General features: G+C 40.5%; 1 protein-coding gene across 6 annotated transcripts; it reads left to right on the top strand.

Moving 5' to 3' along the window:
* The first annotated feature begins 170 nt into the window (after positions 1-170).
* On the top strand, positions 171-14,787 carry RNF146 (ring finger protein 146). 6 transcript variants are annotated; one of them, XM_044425060.1, is made up of 4 exons: positions 171-318; positions 6,743-6,898; positions 11,037-11,218; positions 13,048-14,787. In XM_044425060.1, exon 4 carries the CDS (start codon positions 13,049-13,051, stop codon positions 14,096-14,098), a length of 1,050 nt encoding a protein of 349 aa, XP_044280995.1. In that variant the 5' UTR covers positions 171-318; positions 6,743-6,898; positions 11,037-11,218; position 13,048; the 3' UTR covers positions 14,099-14,787. The 6 variants fall into 6 exon arrangements, with proteins under 6 accessions (XP_044280995.1, XP_044280970.1, XP_044280962.1 ...); XM_044425044.1 differs by lacking the exon at positions 11,037-11,218 and adding an exon at positions 4,444-4,548 and having other exon boundaries at positions 180-318; XM_044425035.1 differs by lacking the exon at positions 11,037-11,218 and having other exon boundaries at positions 6,743-6,895; positions 13,046-14,787.
* Positions 14,788-15,099: the final 312 nt, after the last annotated feature.

Genomic DNA, 15,099 nt, shown 5'->3' with positions numbered 1-15,099 from the left:
TGACCCCTCCCACCCCTCCGTCTCCAGCGCTTCGCCCCGTCCTCCTTGCGTGCTGACGTCGCCGGAGCTCGAACGCACTGGCTCGCGGCGGCCTCTCGCGGAGGGAGGGAGCGCGCCAGCGAGCGAGCGCGAGAGGGAGAGGGAGAGGGAGGGAAGGAGGGAGGGGGCAGGGCGGCGCAGCCTAATCGTCAAGCGGAGGCGGCGGCGCAAGAGGAGAGACGGCGGCCGCTGGAGGGACGTTCGCGGACGGCGGCTGTTGTCCCCTTCTCACCGTCGGCAGCGGAATCAGGCAGTGGCGCACCGGAGCCTGTGCGGAAGGTGAGTGCGCGGACGGCCGAGCTGCGTGGCGCCCCAGCCTTTCCCGTCCCGAACGCTGCCGTTTGGGGATGGGGGCTTCCTTCTCCTCTAGCGACGCCCAGGGGTGGGCTCTGGCGGCGCCTGGGTAAGGGGGCCGGGGCCTGCTGCGCGCCCTGCCTCCGAGAAAGCCGCCCCGTCCTCCCCCGACCCCCTTCCTCTCTCGCCCTTCTCCTTCCGGGCAGCGGAGAACCGAACAAAGGCCCCGCGCCGCCGCCCGCCCGCCCTGAGCGGGCTCTCGGGGCGCCGCGCGCCGGGCCGCGCGCCGGGACTGGCCTCTCGCGCGCGCCGCCCCTCCCCTCCCCTCCCCTCGCCCCGGCTCGTGCGGTCACTTGTTGGAAATGGCCATCCTCGGCTCCATTCTGCCCTTCTGGTCCCGCTCCTCCTCCAGCCCACCCATCCTCCCACCCCGCGCGCGCGCGCAGCGGGGAGGAGGTGGGCAGCGGGAATGTTTTGGGTTGTGGCCGTGCTTGTCACGGCGTCTCGGTCCTGAGTTGCTGTCTCTCTCGCTCGCCTGCTCGCTCGCCTTTCATTTTGCTGGTCCAGCGAAAACGTAGCATAATCCCAGCTCTCTTCCCTCAACCTTTAGAGACTGAAGATGAGGCAAAACTGGGGGAGAAGCCGCCTTGAGCGTTTCATGAGCAGTATATAATTCCAAGTGAGAGGACACTTTCTTGGACTGCTTACTATTACCAATTTAACCAGAAAGCTTTCTTCCAGAATTTTAAAAAAATCTGGTTGGTTGCGCTTTTCCTGCCTTTCCTCTCAGATGGTAACTGAACCATGGAGACTGTGTGGAAAAATGTGTGTGTAGGAAGGGTCTTGGATCTTACCTTGTCTCCGGCTTTGTGGGGAACAGAACAAAGAGCCACATGATAAGAAAAGGTACCTGGAATTCCAAGTGTGTCACCATGAGGGTACTGTGATTACTGATAGATGCATTTATGTTGTGAGCTGGTTTGAACATAGGTGAAATACAGCAGACATATTTTACATAGATAGGTGGTGGCATGTAATTTGGATGCCTTTATTTATAGTAGATATGTTAGTTTAAGAGAAACTGAGATACTTAACTTGAAGCTATGATCATGGGACCTTTTGATAATTGAATTAAATTATTTGGTAGAGCTGCATCCAGAAAAACACATGAGGCTTAAGTGCTGTGTTGGATAAAATTGAGACACTGTTAACATTTCATTATATATCAGCCTTCCACAACCTGGTGACAGTCCAATACATCTAGTCCAACCAGATGTATTGGACTACAGCTGTTGTCATTTCCCAGCCAGCTTTGTCACTCTGTCTTTTTTTCTTTTCTTTTTCTTTATGAAGTGTCCTGAGAACAAGTAAAACTACCATCTGGAAGAATTACTTGAAATAGTCCAAAATGTCTGTAAAGTTGAGAATGCATTTTCATACTGTACTTCAGTTTTAACTCAATGGCTACAGCATCTGGAGCAAAGGTTTTGGAGGTAGAAATGTGGAAGTATGCGCAAGTACCAATCCAATCATTCTTAGGCCATAACTTCTCAAATTTTATTGTTCTCATCATTACATTGTATTTATTTCCCACCTTTTTTCTTCTTGCAAGAAACCCAGTGTGGCTTACTTAGCTCCATTTTATCTACACAACAGCAACACACCTTTGAGGGTGTACCTTTACAGTCACCCAACTTTATACAGTCACACAGTAGTTTTATGACTGAGTGGGGACTATAATACAGATAACAAAAGTCCCTCGTGTGGCTCTCTAGTCACGACACTGGCTCTCTAAATATAAATATGAATATTTGTTGTTATTGTGGAAGATGTACATTCATTGACAGTGTAGGCAGGTAAAGGTGCTTATTTAACTGTTAGTGTTAAACACTGAACAGTGAGAAAGATATCTGGTGGATGAAGCCATTGGGTGTGGTTCATTGTAGCCAATTTGAGAAATGGTTGGACGTAGCTTTAGTTCCCTTGTTCAGAATGCCTACATCAGATTCCCTGCATGCCTGCTGTTTTTCTTTATACTTCACAAAACATAGTTCTCTGTTGACTTATCACTAAATGTTAGTCATCTCCTTTTCATTTTAGACTTTGCAGTACAGAAAATCTGCTAATGACAGCTGAATAAACTGTAACTAGATTGAAAAGCAAGTTTGTTGGTTTCTCTTGTGCATATGCTGGTGCTAAATGTATATCATCATTTGCTGTAGTTTTGGTTAGGGCTGCCATTTCCATTCTGCAATCATTGTTTTATTGTTCTTCTATACATTGCTCTTGAACTTGGTGTCTTCCAGATGTTTTGGAGTGCAACACATCTGGTGGATACCATGTTGAAGAAGGCTGCCCTAATCCCTCAAAATATAGGTGAGATGAGTATGATTTTGACTGCTTTGTGTATTCTTTCTGGTGGTGTTTTCAACATTATGTCTTAATACTTGAGTATATATTGTAATAAGATAACAGGGACAGAAAGTAATGTACACAAAAGTACTTTTTCAGAACTTTGAAAATGGCAACTAAGTGCTTACAATTAAAATACTTCTTTTGTTGTAACAGTTCTTTGAACTTTGGGTTTTTCTGTGTTTTGTTTGTAAGCGGGATATGTGAATTAGTTTGTAATCTAGTTTTTGATAAATGTACACCATGTTGCTTATATTTGAAGAACAGCAGATCAGATAGGCTATATCAGAAACCCGATTATCTTGTAGTGTGCATGTTAAGTTGGTTTTTGTGTGTTTTCTTAAAAGAGTCAGATTTTGTCACCAGCTGTAAGATGGCCACCAATGTTTTACTAAGTTTATGTTTACATTTGATGTTCATACATCAAATTATGGTACAAGGGAGCACTGAAGATCAAACATATGGTCAAGATAGAACAGGATTTAGTCATCTATATGTAGTGACATAAAGATAGCAGAAACAAAACTGGTCTTTTGTTTGGTACACATCTCAAAATAAGATCTTGCTGTATTTGTGTGTAATGAAGTAGTCTGAGTCTGAAATCTCTGTTAAATAAGTCGGTAAATCATTCTTGTGTTCACCAAGTATTAAATGGGCTTTACTGTGAATTTTGAATGGCATTCTGTTTCAGAGAAAAGCAATACATTGTTTTATTAATGCATATCAATACCATTTGAACATTATGGTACACAGGATTTTCTCTCAGGAAAACATATCAAGTATATCTGAACACACACTGCTACATGTTGGGAAATTGATGGCTAATGACATTAAACAGTAGCAACTTGAAAGAGAGCCAGGTGCTACCTTCTGATGGACATTGTTGACTGCAGTAGCTGCACTGCCATTTGGGGTATAAATGGTTGCGCTCCCATGCATTCTGTGTTCAGTGCAAGTGCAGGCCTATCCTTCTACATTGCAATTCTTCTATAAATGGTTGTGGCCACATAAATTAACAGAGTTGTTCTAAACTTAACTGTGGTGGCTGTACTGAGAAAGGGTATTCTCCTTCCCCCTCCCTTGCTTGTTTCCAATGATCTTTGTTTGCTGCGGTGTGTTGAACTTAGGCTTGACAGTATTTTACTCAACTTATACTTGAGTCATAGTTCATTTTAAAAAGGTTTTTTCCAAAACTTCAAATGAGCCACAACACTTGACCTTTCTGTGTGCTCACTGGGCCTTTGCTTTGTAGGAACAATTTGTGTTTTGAAGAAGAGATCACTTAACATCAGGGGTCATTCTCCCAATTTTACTTAATAGCTAAGCAGCTCTAGTTGCATTTGTGTAGCATCTTATTACCAGCCTATTGAAGCCTTCACCAGCTAGCTGTGTTTGTTTGTTACTTCCTGACCCATTCTGTCACCCATTTGTGTCCCTTTCCTACTTTGATAGCTATCATAACTCTTCTGGGTATATTCATTGTCTAATAACTTGGGGATTGCATATCTTATGTACCCCGTTTTTTCCCCTTTTCCTTTCCCGTTCTTAAGCGCGAGGACTTACTTCAGTAAACTGTTAGTGCAAGTTAGAACAATTTTTTTTAGTGATCTTAGCAATGTATCTCTGCCTCTGAAACTTGCCGTGCTGTTCTTCAAGCCAAAGACTATTCAGAGGCACTGACAGAATTTTCTGTTTCAGACAGTGCTTACTGATTGCAGTGGTCGCAAAGAAGTGAGAACACACAGAGTAAAGAACACAACATTTTTATAGAAAGATGAAAGTATAATCCTAGCTAAGAGGCATGTAAGTACTGGGTCTTCAGTACATTGCAGATTGGATGAAGTTAACTGAAAAAACTTACAAACTTTCTTGTGAAACCTATGGCAAAACTATAGCCATTAAAAAGTGCTCTTAAAGATGCTATGATTGGTCTCCTAAGGAAGATCACATGTTCATTTTAGTAGAAGGCACACTGTATTTTAAATTTAAGCTTTAAGTTTAGAGTTCTTTTTATATTTGATGGTTTAGTTTTCTCACTTTCCTTTGGTTCAGTGGACTGGAGACTGACTCAGTTTTGCTGGTGTGACACAGGGTAGCATATTCTGAAGATTTTGAAGGCAACTCTGTATCTTAACTCTGTATCTGTCTTTTCTGATCAGTAAATTTACTGGATAAGGTGGACTATTAATAGGATTAAATTGCTCTTTTGTGCAACATAAGGCCTGTAGGTTGGCTGAGGCTCACCTAGGAGAATTGTCCGTACCTATTGCTCCAATTGTTTTCTCTTTATGGAAACCTCTAAGGCTTACCTAAGCCATCCTAAAGTGGAGGTGGGAGAATGGCTGCATCACTGTATATAACTGGTTCCTCTAATCCTCCTGGATACAAAGCAATGTTATGGAATTGTGCCAGTTTTGCTAGTTATCCTGATAAAATCTCTAGGCACATTGCATGGCCCGGTTCTGTGTTTATAGTGCCAGCCTAAGTATGTCTTCTCAAAGTAAGCCTTGGAGTGTTCAGTAAGATCTACTCACAGGCATATAAGATTGCAGCCTAAGACTCATTCACTTTATAAATCTCTAGGAAGGTGAAGTCTTACGCATTTCTTATGCTGGATCAACAAGGAGGATTAAAGTGTCAGGAAACAGAACAAATAAATCCAGGGTTGGGGAGAGAGTAAGGGCTGAACAAAGAGGTAGCAGTGCAAAGGGATCTCTGTGGAAAATGGCATTCTGTGAGGAACTGAGTTCCAAAGCTGTGGTGGTCAAGATGCAGAAGAATGTTAAAGGGTATAGAGGAAAAGAAGATAAGAGATGAGGATGTAAATCTGTGTTTGAAAGTGTAGGCAGTGCACTATGGAGTAGAGAGGAAAAAGGAGGACAAGGGAGCATTACATAAAATATATGGAGTTACAAGTTTAACTTAATTTTTGTTGTTAACATAGGAATCAGGCCTTCATGTGCCACTCAGTAACCTGATTTATGTGTATCTGCCATCAGCATAGGAAAGTTCAAGAAAAATCATGACACTTGTTCACTTGGTGGCAGTTCTTTTAAAAAGATAAAAACTTGTAAAGCAATTCCATATAGCATGGAAAAGACTTCAGTGCAGAGTGCAGTGCATTCAGAACTTTTAACTGGAAGATCAGCTATTTTTTCCCCTAAGTTCTTTAAATTACTTGTTATTAATCCTTTAGCAGGACCTGTCAGTTTCTTAATTTACTCCATTGTATCCATATGAGATGTATGTCCAATATAAATTCCACTTAAATGTATCTGTGTAGGTAATTGGAAGTGCACCCTCAAGTTCAATAAAAGTGTCTTTTAACATAAACTCTCGGAGCTAGTGAAATATAATGCTGCTTATTTATATAGTTGTCTAGACACAAAGCATTGTGTTTTAAACAGTGAACTCCACAGGACTGATTACAAACTGTGAAGCAATATGTAACATTTGTTTGGGTGGTTTGCAAGGTTGCCATGAGATAATGGTGCATGAGGAAGGAAAGCACTTAGTGGGAAAATTTGAATTTAAGGTGCCTTTGCTGTAAAAGGTATCTGCAGGCAATTTGGTACCTATGGGCATCATGTTGAGGAACCTACCCTTTAATATGTCATTGAATTCCTAGTCAGAGGACTTCCAGTTGGAAGACTACTGGCTTTGGAACCAACTACTCTTTGTCTTCTCTACTCCCATGACCACCTGTATCAGCAGACATTCGGCATCATGGCAGCTGAGGTCAGTGTCACTCCCTACAACTATTGGCCTGATTGGGACTAAGTGCAATTGGACTCTTCTCTCTCAAACTGTCTCAGAATCATTCCATAGTGGATAACTGAATTTGATCATTATTCTTTCTTACACAGTTGTGTTTGGGCATGTGTGTAATATCTGCTCTGTTGCAAACCGCAAAGCATCATGCGTGCTTGAGTAGAATGGTGATACAAAAATGTAGTTACCAGGCTTGATAATACTTTATTTTCCTGTTAACTTGCAGTGGAAATCTGACATTACTTGTATCAAGGAAGGAATATGAAAGAGGAATAAGCTTTATCCATCAAAAACAGGACACTTGGTTCTCATTCGATGCATTTAAAGATGACCTCCTAATTTTGCAGTATGTTCCAGGAACAGCAATAATAATACAAAAAAGGTAAGATTATCAATGTGTTATATATCTTGTATCTGTCCAGTGGTGTGCAGCCTGGAAAATTCTTCTGTGCAGAAGTTTCAAAACAGCTTTTTTTCTAGAACTTTGTTTCTCAATGGGAAAATTAGTTTCACATGAGAAAAATGAATGTATACCAATTGCAGTTATAACTGGCAAGCATTGAAGGTCCATAGTTCTCATTAATACTTTCCAGGTAGTCAGTGGTGTCTCTTACAGAGAATCTGTAGATGTATTTCTTTCAATGACGTCTCAGAAATGGATGGAATGGAACTAATCAGTAGTGACAATGAAAAGGAACTCCCCAACAAACTTAGTGGAAAAGAGGTCTATTAAAATGAATTGTCTCAGCATTTCCTGCACATTTATTTGAGTTGCTAATATTAATGAGTATGTTAACAGTTAAGTGAAGGTGGTTTTTCCTTAAACTTAAGCAATGTAAATGAAGTAGATGCAATTATCTTTATTTTATTTACAAATATTCTAATACATATTTCTACATGGTGTACCATTTAAATCACATTAAGTGTCATTTAAACTTTTATTTCAGGTATTTCTGGTTAAATACTTGTGATGCATTCAGCCAAAAAATAATCTAGCACATAGTATTTTTTTTAGTTTGTTTATTAAATACAAGTATGCTTGACATACTAAATCACATCTATCTCAGGCAGGACAGTCATGGGCAATTTGTGGCTCTCCAGATGTTTTGGACTGTGATCCCCATTAGTAAACATTGTCTGTGATAGTCTACAGTGTAGACCAAAACATCTGGAGGGACACAAGCTTGCTATCTCTGCAAACTGATGCAGATTGAACATTTTCCTATGCAGATGACCCAGTGCAAATGAACCTGATTTGCATTGGTAGCATTTTCAGAAAATCCCTGTTACTGTAGTTGTTGCAATATTGTGAATTGAGAGTTAAGGTGCAGCTTATATTTGATAATATAAATAACTGGCTCAAACACAGTAACAAGTCTTGCACCAGTTGTGAACTGTCCAGCGAGCTTAAGCTTCAGCTATTCAGCCCATTTCCACTCCTCAGACTGAGTTCGGTAACAGGCTGAATGTGGACCAATAAGCTGAGACTTAGTCCAGATAAGATGGAGACACTGTTAGTCTGTTCAGCTGGGGAATTTTTTACCTATTCTGGATGGGGATGTGCTCCTCCTAAAGGATAACATTTGCAGCCTTGGTATATGCCTGAACCCCAGCTATCCCTGGTGAGCCAGGTGGACTCAGTTTCCAGGAGTGCTTTTTATCAACTTCACCTGATCTGTCAGCTGTGTCCCTACTTGGATGAGCAGAGCCTTGCTACAGTCATCCAAGCACTGGTAACCTTTTGCTTGGATTATTGTAATGCGCTCTACATGGGGCTACCTTTGAAAATGGTCTGGACCTTGCAACGTGTGCAAAATCTGGTGAGACGCCCACTTACTAGGACCAGCATTTGCAAGCATATCACACCAGTCCCACTCAGGCTACACTGATTGCTAGGTGCTGTCTGGGACCAATTTAAAATGTAAATACAAAAACAGACAAAGCCCTAAAAGGGTTGACATCAGGTTATATAAAGGAACACCTCTCTGCATACATACCAGCCTGGTCATTACAGTCTTCATCTGAAGCCCTCCTCCATGTTCCTCAGCCCAGTGAAGTGAGAGGGGAGTTGCAGTGAAGAGAGCTTTTATGAGCATAGCACCCACACTTTGGAACTCGATTCCATTGCAGATATGGTTGGTGCCTACTCTCCTGGCTTTTCAGCACCAAATAAAGACATCTGTTCCATAGTTACTTGGATTAGGTGATTTTTTTGTTTTTATTGATGTGTTTATTTTGTTTTATGTTAATGCACTGCTGCCAATCTGTTTTGATGCTAGATTTTGATAAGACTTTTTAATTGTTTTTGTTTTATTTTTGGGTTGCCTATATATATTGCATTTATTTTTATTTTGTGTATTTTAGCTTTATTGAATTTTGATAGTTTTACAATTTTATTGCTACTGACACTGATTGTGTATTATCATGTGTGTTTTGTAATGTGTCAAGTTGTTTGGATTTAATGATTTGAGCTACCCAGACAGCCTATGGCTAGTCAGGCAGCATACAAATCGAATAAGTAATAAATAATAATAAATAAATTGGGTGGTATAGAAGTTAAATAACAACAACAACCTGTTTCCTGTGTTTAGCATTGGTGGTAGTTTGCTATTATCACCACCGATCTCCGTATGACACTGCAACAGAAGGTTAATTGTATTGCTTTGGATATCTCATTGAGGCAATAGAGGCCAGCATAGGAACACAACAACTAAAATTAGCACTATCCTGAGAATCTGCATCAGCATTCATAGACAGAATCATTCTTCAAGTGCAAGCTAGCTAGCTTGCTTGATTTATTTATTGCATTTATTATATGTATATTCTGTCTTTAGCCTGTCTTAGGATCATAGAATAGTGCCTGGGGCATAAGTGAGGGCCAGCATATTAGGACTTTAAACTTTCTGGATGCTTCCCAAAAAAGGAAAGCTACAACTAGAAAACTCCTTTGCTGAGGTTTGTAGAAGCCACCACCAGTGATAGCTTTTTCAGCAAGTGTCCAAGCAATACTTCAGAGCAAAATATCTGACTTGATCTCCCAGACTGTGATGCTGAACTCCTTTGTGCTCATCCTGGCTTCTCCTAACTTTTTCCTGATTTGTAGATACCTGGTCAGTGCCCATTGTTAAAATACCCTTGACTTTGACAGCACACACTTACTAGAACATTGTCCTGGTTTGTTTTCCCATTTTGGCTGTTAGAAGTTGCACAGCCTGGAAAGCTCTGCCCCCCCCCCCCCCCAAAAACAAACAAAACCAAAAATATATTCTCACTTTCTTGTCCTGGGGGGTGGGAAAGCTGATGAACAGCTGACAGCCCCTCCAGTGTGCCACTTAGACACTTGTGATGGAGTGTCAGTGGCTGTTACTTCAGAAAAGCATCTGGGGAGAAAAAATGAGGAAATCTGTGACAAGTGCAACAGGACTCATGATTGCAAGCATAGACAGCTTTAGTCTTTGGATATTTCCTGGAGGACCAGGTGGTACAACAAGAAGCAGTGAGACTTGATCATCTGTCAGGCAAACTCTGGGTCATTGCACAAATAATCCACATTGTGTAACTTATTCACTGACATGTCATACAAGCATTTTTCACTGGATTATTAACCCATTCAGATGGAAGGTAAATGGTTCCATTATTTTCCTGGTTGTGGCAGCAGTGTGTTCCAGGATTCTGAATTACCTTTTTCCACCTCCATGATGGAGTAATTTTTCACTAACTGGTGAAAATGACCAGGTTTCTCTAGCTTGAGCTGGGGCAGAGTTCTTTACTGTTGTGTTGAGCTTTAGAAGGCTCAGTGCAATGATAAGAAAGATCTCTTGACCCTTTGCAGTTCTAAACTAGAAAGAAAACTGCCTGTGTTTGCCAGCAGGTTGTTGATGTGTTCAGAGCGGTGGCTTAGATCTCCACCATAAAAAATTCCATCCTTTCCCTCCACCACTATACAGAAAGGTTGGGACTCACTCTTGGTGAATGAGTGGTTTGGAAGTAATATGCAGGCCATTGGAAAGTAATCTCCCTTCCTTCAGTTCTTTAGGAAGGGGAACAAGTAGCAGCAGAAAAAATGTGGAATAAAGACTACTATGAAATTCATGCTTTTGTAAGACAACTAGATTATTGGAAAATTGCTCTATTTTTTACTAATGTGATCTCTAAGGAGGTGGCTGATATTTGCTTGAAGGAAGCTGAGACCTTAGCTTTGTCTTATAAGCAGAACTGTATGCAAAATCTTGCCTTGACACTTATCTAGTACTGAAGCAGATAAAGGGTTTGCTGCTCTGATGGATATAGATTTACTTGCTGAGATGTTTTCCTTAGAAGGATCAAGTACTTAGTATGTATTTTTATTTGTACCACACCTTTTCACCTAGAAAAATGGCACTCAAGGTAGGTCACAATATAAATTAAACTTGATTAACTTAATAAACCAAAGGCATTCACTAATTAAAAAGACAAAAGTAACGAAATATAAAGTCTCAACAACCTGCTTCAATCAAAAAGCCTTCTCTTGTCAACCTTAGAGAAGAGGAACAAAATTAGCCTCCCTTGTCACGGAGTTCTGCAGCTTGGGAGCAGCCACTGAGAAGACCCTTTTCCGCCTTGCCACAAAACATGCCTCTGCATGTAGAAATCCTGAACGAAGGGCCTATCCTGAAGACTTTATGATCTGAGAAGGCTTATGTGGAAGAAGGTGGACTCTCAGGTAGCCTGCACCCAACTTGTATATGGTTTTATAGGTTGTATAGGGCTTTATGTAAATTTAATACAGCAATTTTTGCCTGAGCTGGGATCTGAATTTATTTGAATGCTGAAGCCAACCTGGTGTGTGCTTCAACATCCATCAGCCCCTGCCATCATGGCTAGTGTTCAGAAATGCTGAGAAACTATAGTCTGAAATACCTGGTGAGCATTAGATTGCAGAAGGCTGAACTAAATTAGCAAAGACCTTATGGAATTAATTAACTTAATTGAATTCAAAGAGTACTTAATCTTTCTTCCTTGTGCTTGCCAAATGCATCCATCTGGAAATCAACTATAGGCCTTGAACCCTGTTTTGGACATTAGCGTATCTGTTGTTTTGATGGGTGAAATTGCTATTAAATTGTAGCACAGGCAAAAAGCAAGTGGGAAGCTAACAAATGTGGAAACTCTGGATTGTTTAGGGCTTACATAACACAGAGTTAATCAAACAATTGTCCATGCATTGTTGTTGGGTTGACTTTGGGTTGTTTAATCTGGTTTCCAAAATATAAACTGGGTTCTCAGAGCCATTGCATCTAAGCATATTGTCATTTTTGCAATTACCAGGTATATGATAAAACATTTATTGTATATTTTTATCCTACTCCTTTATGCATAAGAACCAAGGGAATTGACAGAATTTAAAAAAAGAAATACAAAAAGCTGTCAACATCAGAACAGCTGCAGAATAAAAAGCAATAAAAATTAGATGTTTAAAACTGGAAGATGCTTGGGAGAATAAAAAGCTCTTTGCTTGAAAGCCTGAAAAGGCATTAAACTAGGTATCTGGTTTGCCTTCCAATGGAAAGGATTCATTCAGGATGCCATAGCAAGACAAAATTAAAACAAAAAACCCTCTGCCATTGGTTGCTGCTCATATCACCTCAGATGGTGTGGGTGCCTGAAGATTCTCCTTACACAATCAGCATTACACAACAGGATCCTAACATTGTTCTGGGACACAAGAATTTGTCCTTTTTGTAAAACAAACTTCTAGGAAATACTATCTCATTGTACTCTGGATACTGGATGAATATTTTACTTCTGGTAATTTGATCAATCTCTAGGAGCCTACTGTTGGATGAAACAACTTGCTTTTAATATATCTTAGTTTGATGCAGTGTTATGCCACTTAGTTGACTTTAAGCCACTACTGAATGAAATTGATTTCTTCTGGAAATTAAAAAAAATGCAGTATGTAAGGAAGCTATTCCTGCACTCTGGACTCTAGGATAGTATTTCCTATATATTTGTTTCTGTAAAGGTGGTAATATTTTGAAACACGTTTGAAACGGAAGTTAGAATTCCTAAACTTGAATAGTTAAGAAACTGTACCACCACCCCTACCACACAAAATGCAAATTACTTACATTCTGCAATTCAGTAAGCTCTGGCCAGTGTGTGTAAAATTGCTTCATTTTATTGTAATAACAACTCTGTGAAATACTGACTTTCATGACATTGAAATAATCCCCCGACAATGTTGGGAAGTTGTACGATTGCACGCTAAGATAACAGGCCTGCAAATATATAGAATTGCATCCTTACTGTAAATCTTGAAATTTGAATCCAAGGTCTATGGTCCACACCTTTTTATAAAAACATGCTAGTTATATTGCTGATTGATGTGTTGCAGTCTTAATTCTGTGGTGTATCAAAGGCTTCTGATTCTTTCCTGTTTACATATATTTTTGTACCTTTAAAATATTATAAACTATACAGGTAAAGTCTTGTGATTAGACAAAGCAGAATAAAGGAACATTGTGCCAAATTATTTTTGATCTTCTTTAGGATGGCTGGTTGTGGAGAGATCGATCACTCAATCAATATGCTTCCCACGAGCAGGAAGACAAATGAATCGTGTTCCAACACCACTCCATCTCTTATGGTCCCAGAATGTGCTATATGTCTGCAAACATGTGTCCACCCTGTGAGTCTGCCTTGTAAACATGTCTTCTGCTATCTGTGTGTGAAAGGAGCTTCCTGGCTGGGAAAGCGATGTGCACTCTGTCGGCAGGAGATCCCAGAGGACTTTCTTGATAAGCCTACTTTGCTGTCACCTGAGGAACTCAAAGCAGCCAGCAGAGGAAATGGGGAATATGCTTGGTACTATGAAGGCAGAAATGGTTGGTGGCAATATGATGAACGTACCAGTAGGGAACTGGAAGATGCCTTTTCTAAAGGTAAAAAGAGCACTGAAATGTTAATTGCTGGGTACTTGTATGTGGCAGATCTTGAGAACATGGTTCAGTATAGGAGAAATGAGCATGGACGTCGCAGGAAAATAAAACGGGACATAATAGATATTCCAAAGAAGGGAGTGGCTGGGCTTAGGTTGGACTGTGACTCTAATGCTCTCAATCTAGCACGAGAGAGCTCTGCTGATGGTGCAGACAACATACCAGCTCTAGGAGTTGCTGCTGGGCAACCTCTAGCAACTGTTTCTGTTAGACCCTTACCTTCACTAGATGGTCAGCTGACAAGTCCTGCAACGCCATCACCTGATGCAAGCACTCTAGAGAACTCTTTTGCCAACTTGCAAATAAATGGAAACAGTATGGTTGAAAGGAGCAATAGGGGTGAGGGAGAGGAAGACCATGAATCATCGTCTTCTGGTAGGGTGCCAGTTCTTGACACCTCCATTGAGGAAACAGAGTCGGATGCTAGCAGCGATAGTGAGGATGTGTCAGCCCAACTTCAGCTGCCTGTATCCTCTGCTCAGCAGAGACATCTGAATGCAAATCAGCCAGCCTTGGATAGACCAGTGGCAGGGAGTGGGGTGGGAAACACCAGTGTAAGATCTAGAAGGCCTGATGGACAGTGCACAATAACTGAAGTCTAAATCTAGAGCCATGTTTTAAAATTTCAGTCTTGTACCTGTACATTTTGTCTGTATTGCCGTTGCACTCCAGCCTAGCAGTGTATTTAAAGTGTTTCAGTGTTGGAGGAGGGGAAAGGGAAAAGCAAACTTGGTCATCTAACTGTAAATTTCAAAGCAGTCTCAACATGTTTTGGCTGGAAGACTCAATGTTTTAACAAAAACTGGGCACATGTTAATAGTTTGACAGCTACTTAGCAAAACCCAGTTTTGTATATGTCCAATTTTTTTGGTAGTAAAGCCCTCTTCCCCAGTAAAATCCTATCCCACTTTTTTTTTGACCAATGTATATTCACTGTACAACTTGGAACTGTCATTATTTGTTGCATTAAGTATCTTTACTATCTGCATGGATTGATGTATGGAAGGAATATTAAAACTGGAAATGAATGAGTTTGGGTATGAGCAAGATGCTTAATTTTAACATAAAGTAGGTGTGACTTCTGAAGTTCAGATGTTTTACTAAAACAAAGATGAATCATCTTCCTCAGTGAAATGTAAAATAACTTCTGTTGCAGAATTTTACTTGTAAACACTTCATGGTGTCTTCATTGGCTCTCTTGTCTAGTCCCTGTAGCTTGTTTGTGTCTTTCTTGTTCTGTCTTGTTTTTGTTAAAAAATTTATAATTTAATAAACTACATTTTATCAACAATCTGTCCCGTTTCCACATGGGACAGTACCCATGTCGCATTGAAAGCATTTCTCAAAGGAAGCATGGAGACTTCATTTTGTTAATTGTTAGGAGTAAGTCCACTGAAAATCAGCAAGAAGCACATTTGGCTTCCAAGATGATCAGTGTCTTAAAACATATACTTATTAAGAAAATAAAACAAGATGCTTGCACCTTAGGGTCTTGTGGAAAAACATCACTGCTTGAAAAGAGATGGCATTGGCTAAAGTGGTATTAAATGGACCCCCTTCTGTTCCTTGCCTATTCTGAAAGGATAGCAAATCAGCAGAAAAC

The sequence above is a fragment of the Varanus komodoensis genome, unplaced genomic scaffold, assembly GCF_004798865.1.
Source record: "Varanus komodoensis strain SLA01 unplaced genomic scaffold, ASM479886v1 scaffold1, whole genome shotgun sequence".
In the NCBI taxonomy this organism is placed as follows: Eukaryota; Metazoa; Chordata; class Lepidosauria; order Squamata; family Varanidae; genus Varanus; species Varanus komodoensis.
The sequence above is the reverse complement of the archived record's forward strand: the minus strand, read 5'-3'. Positions and strand labels throughout refer to the sequence as shown.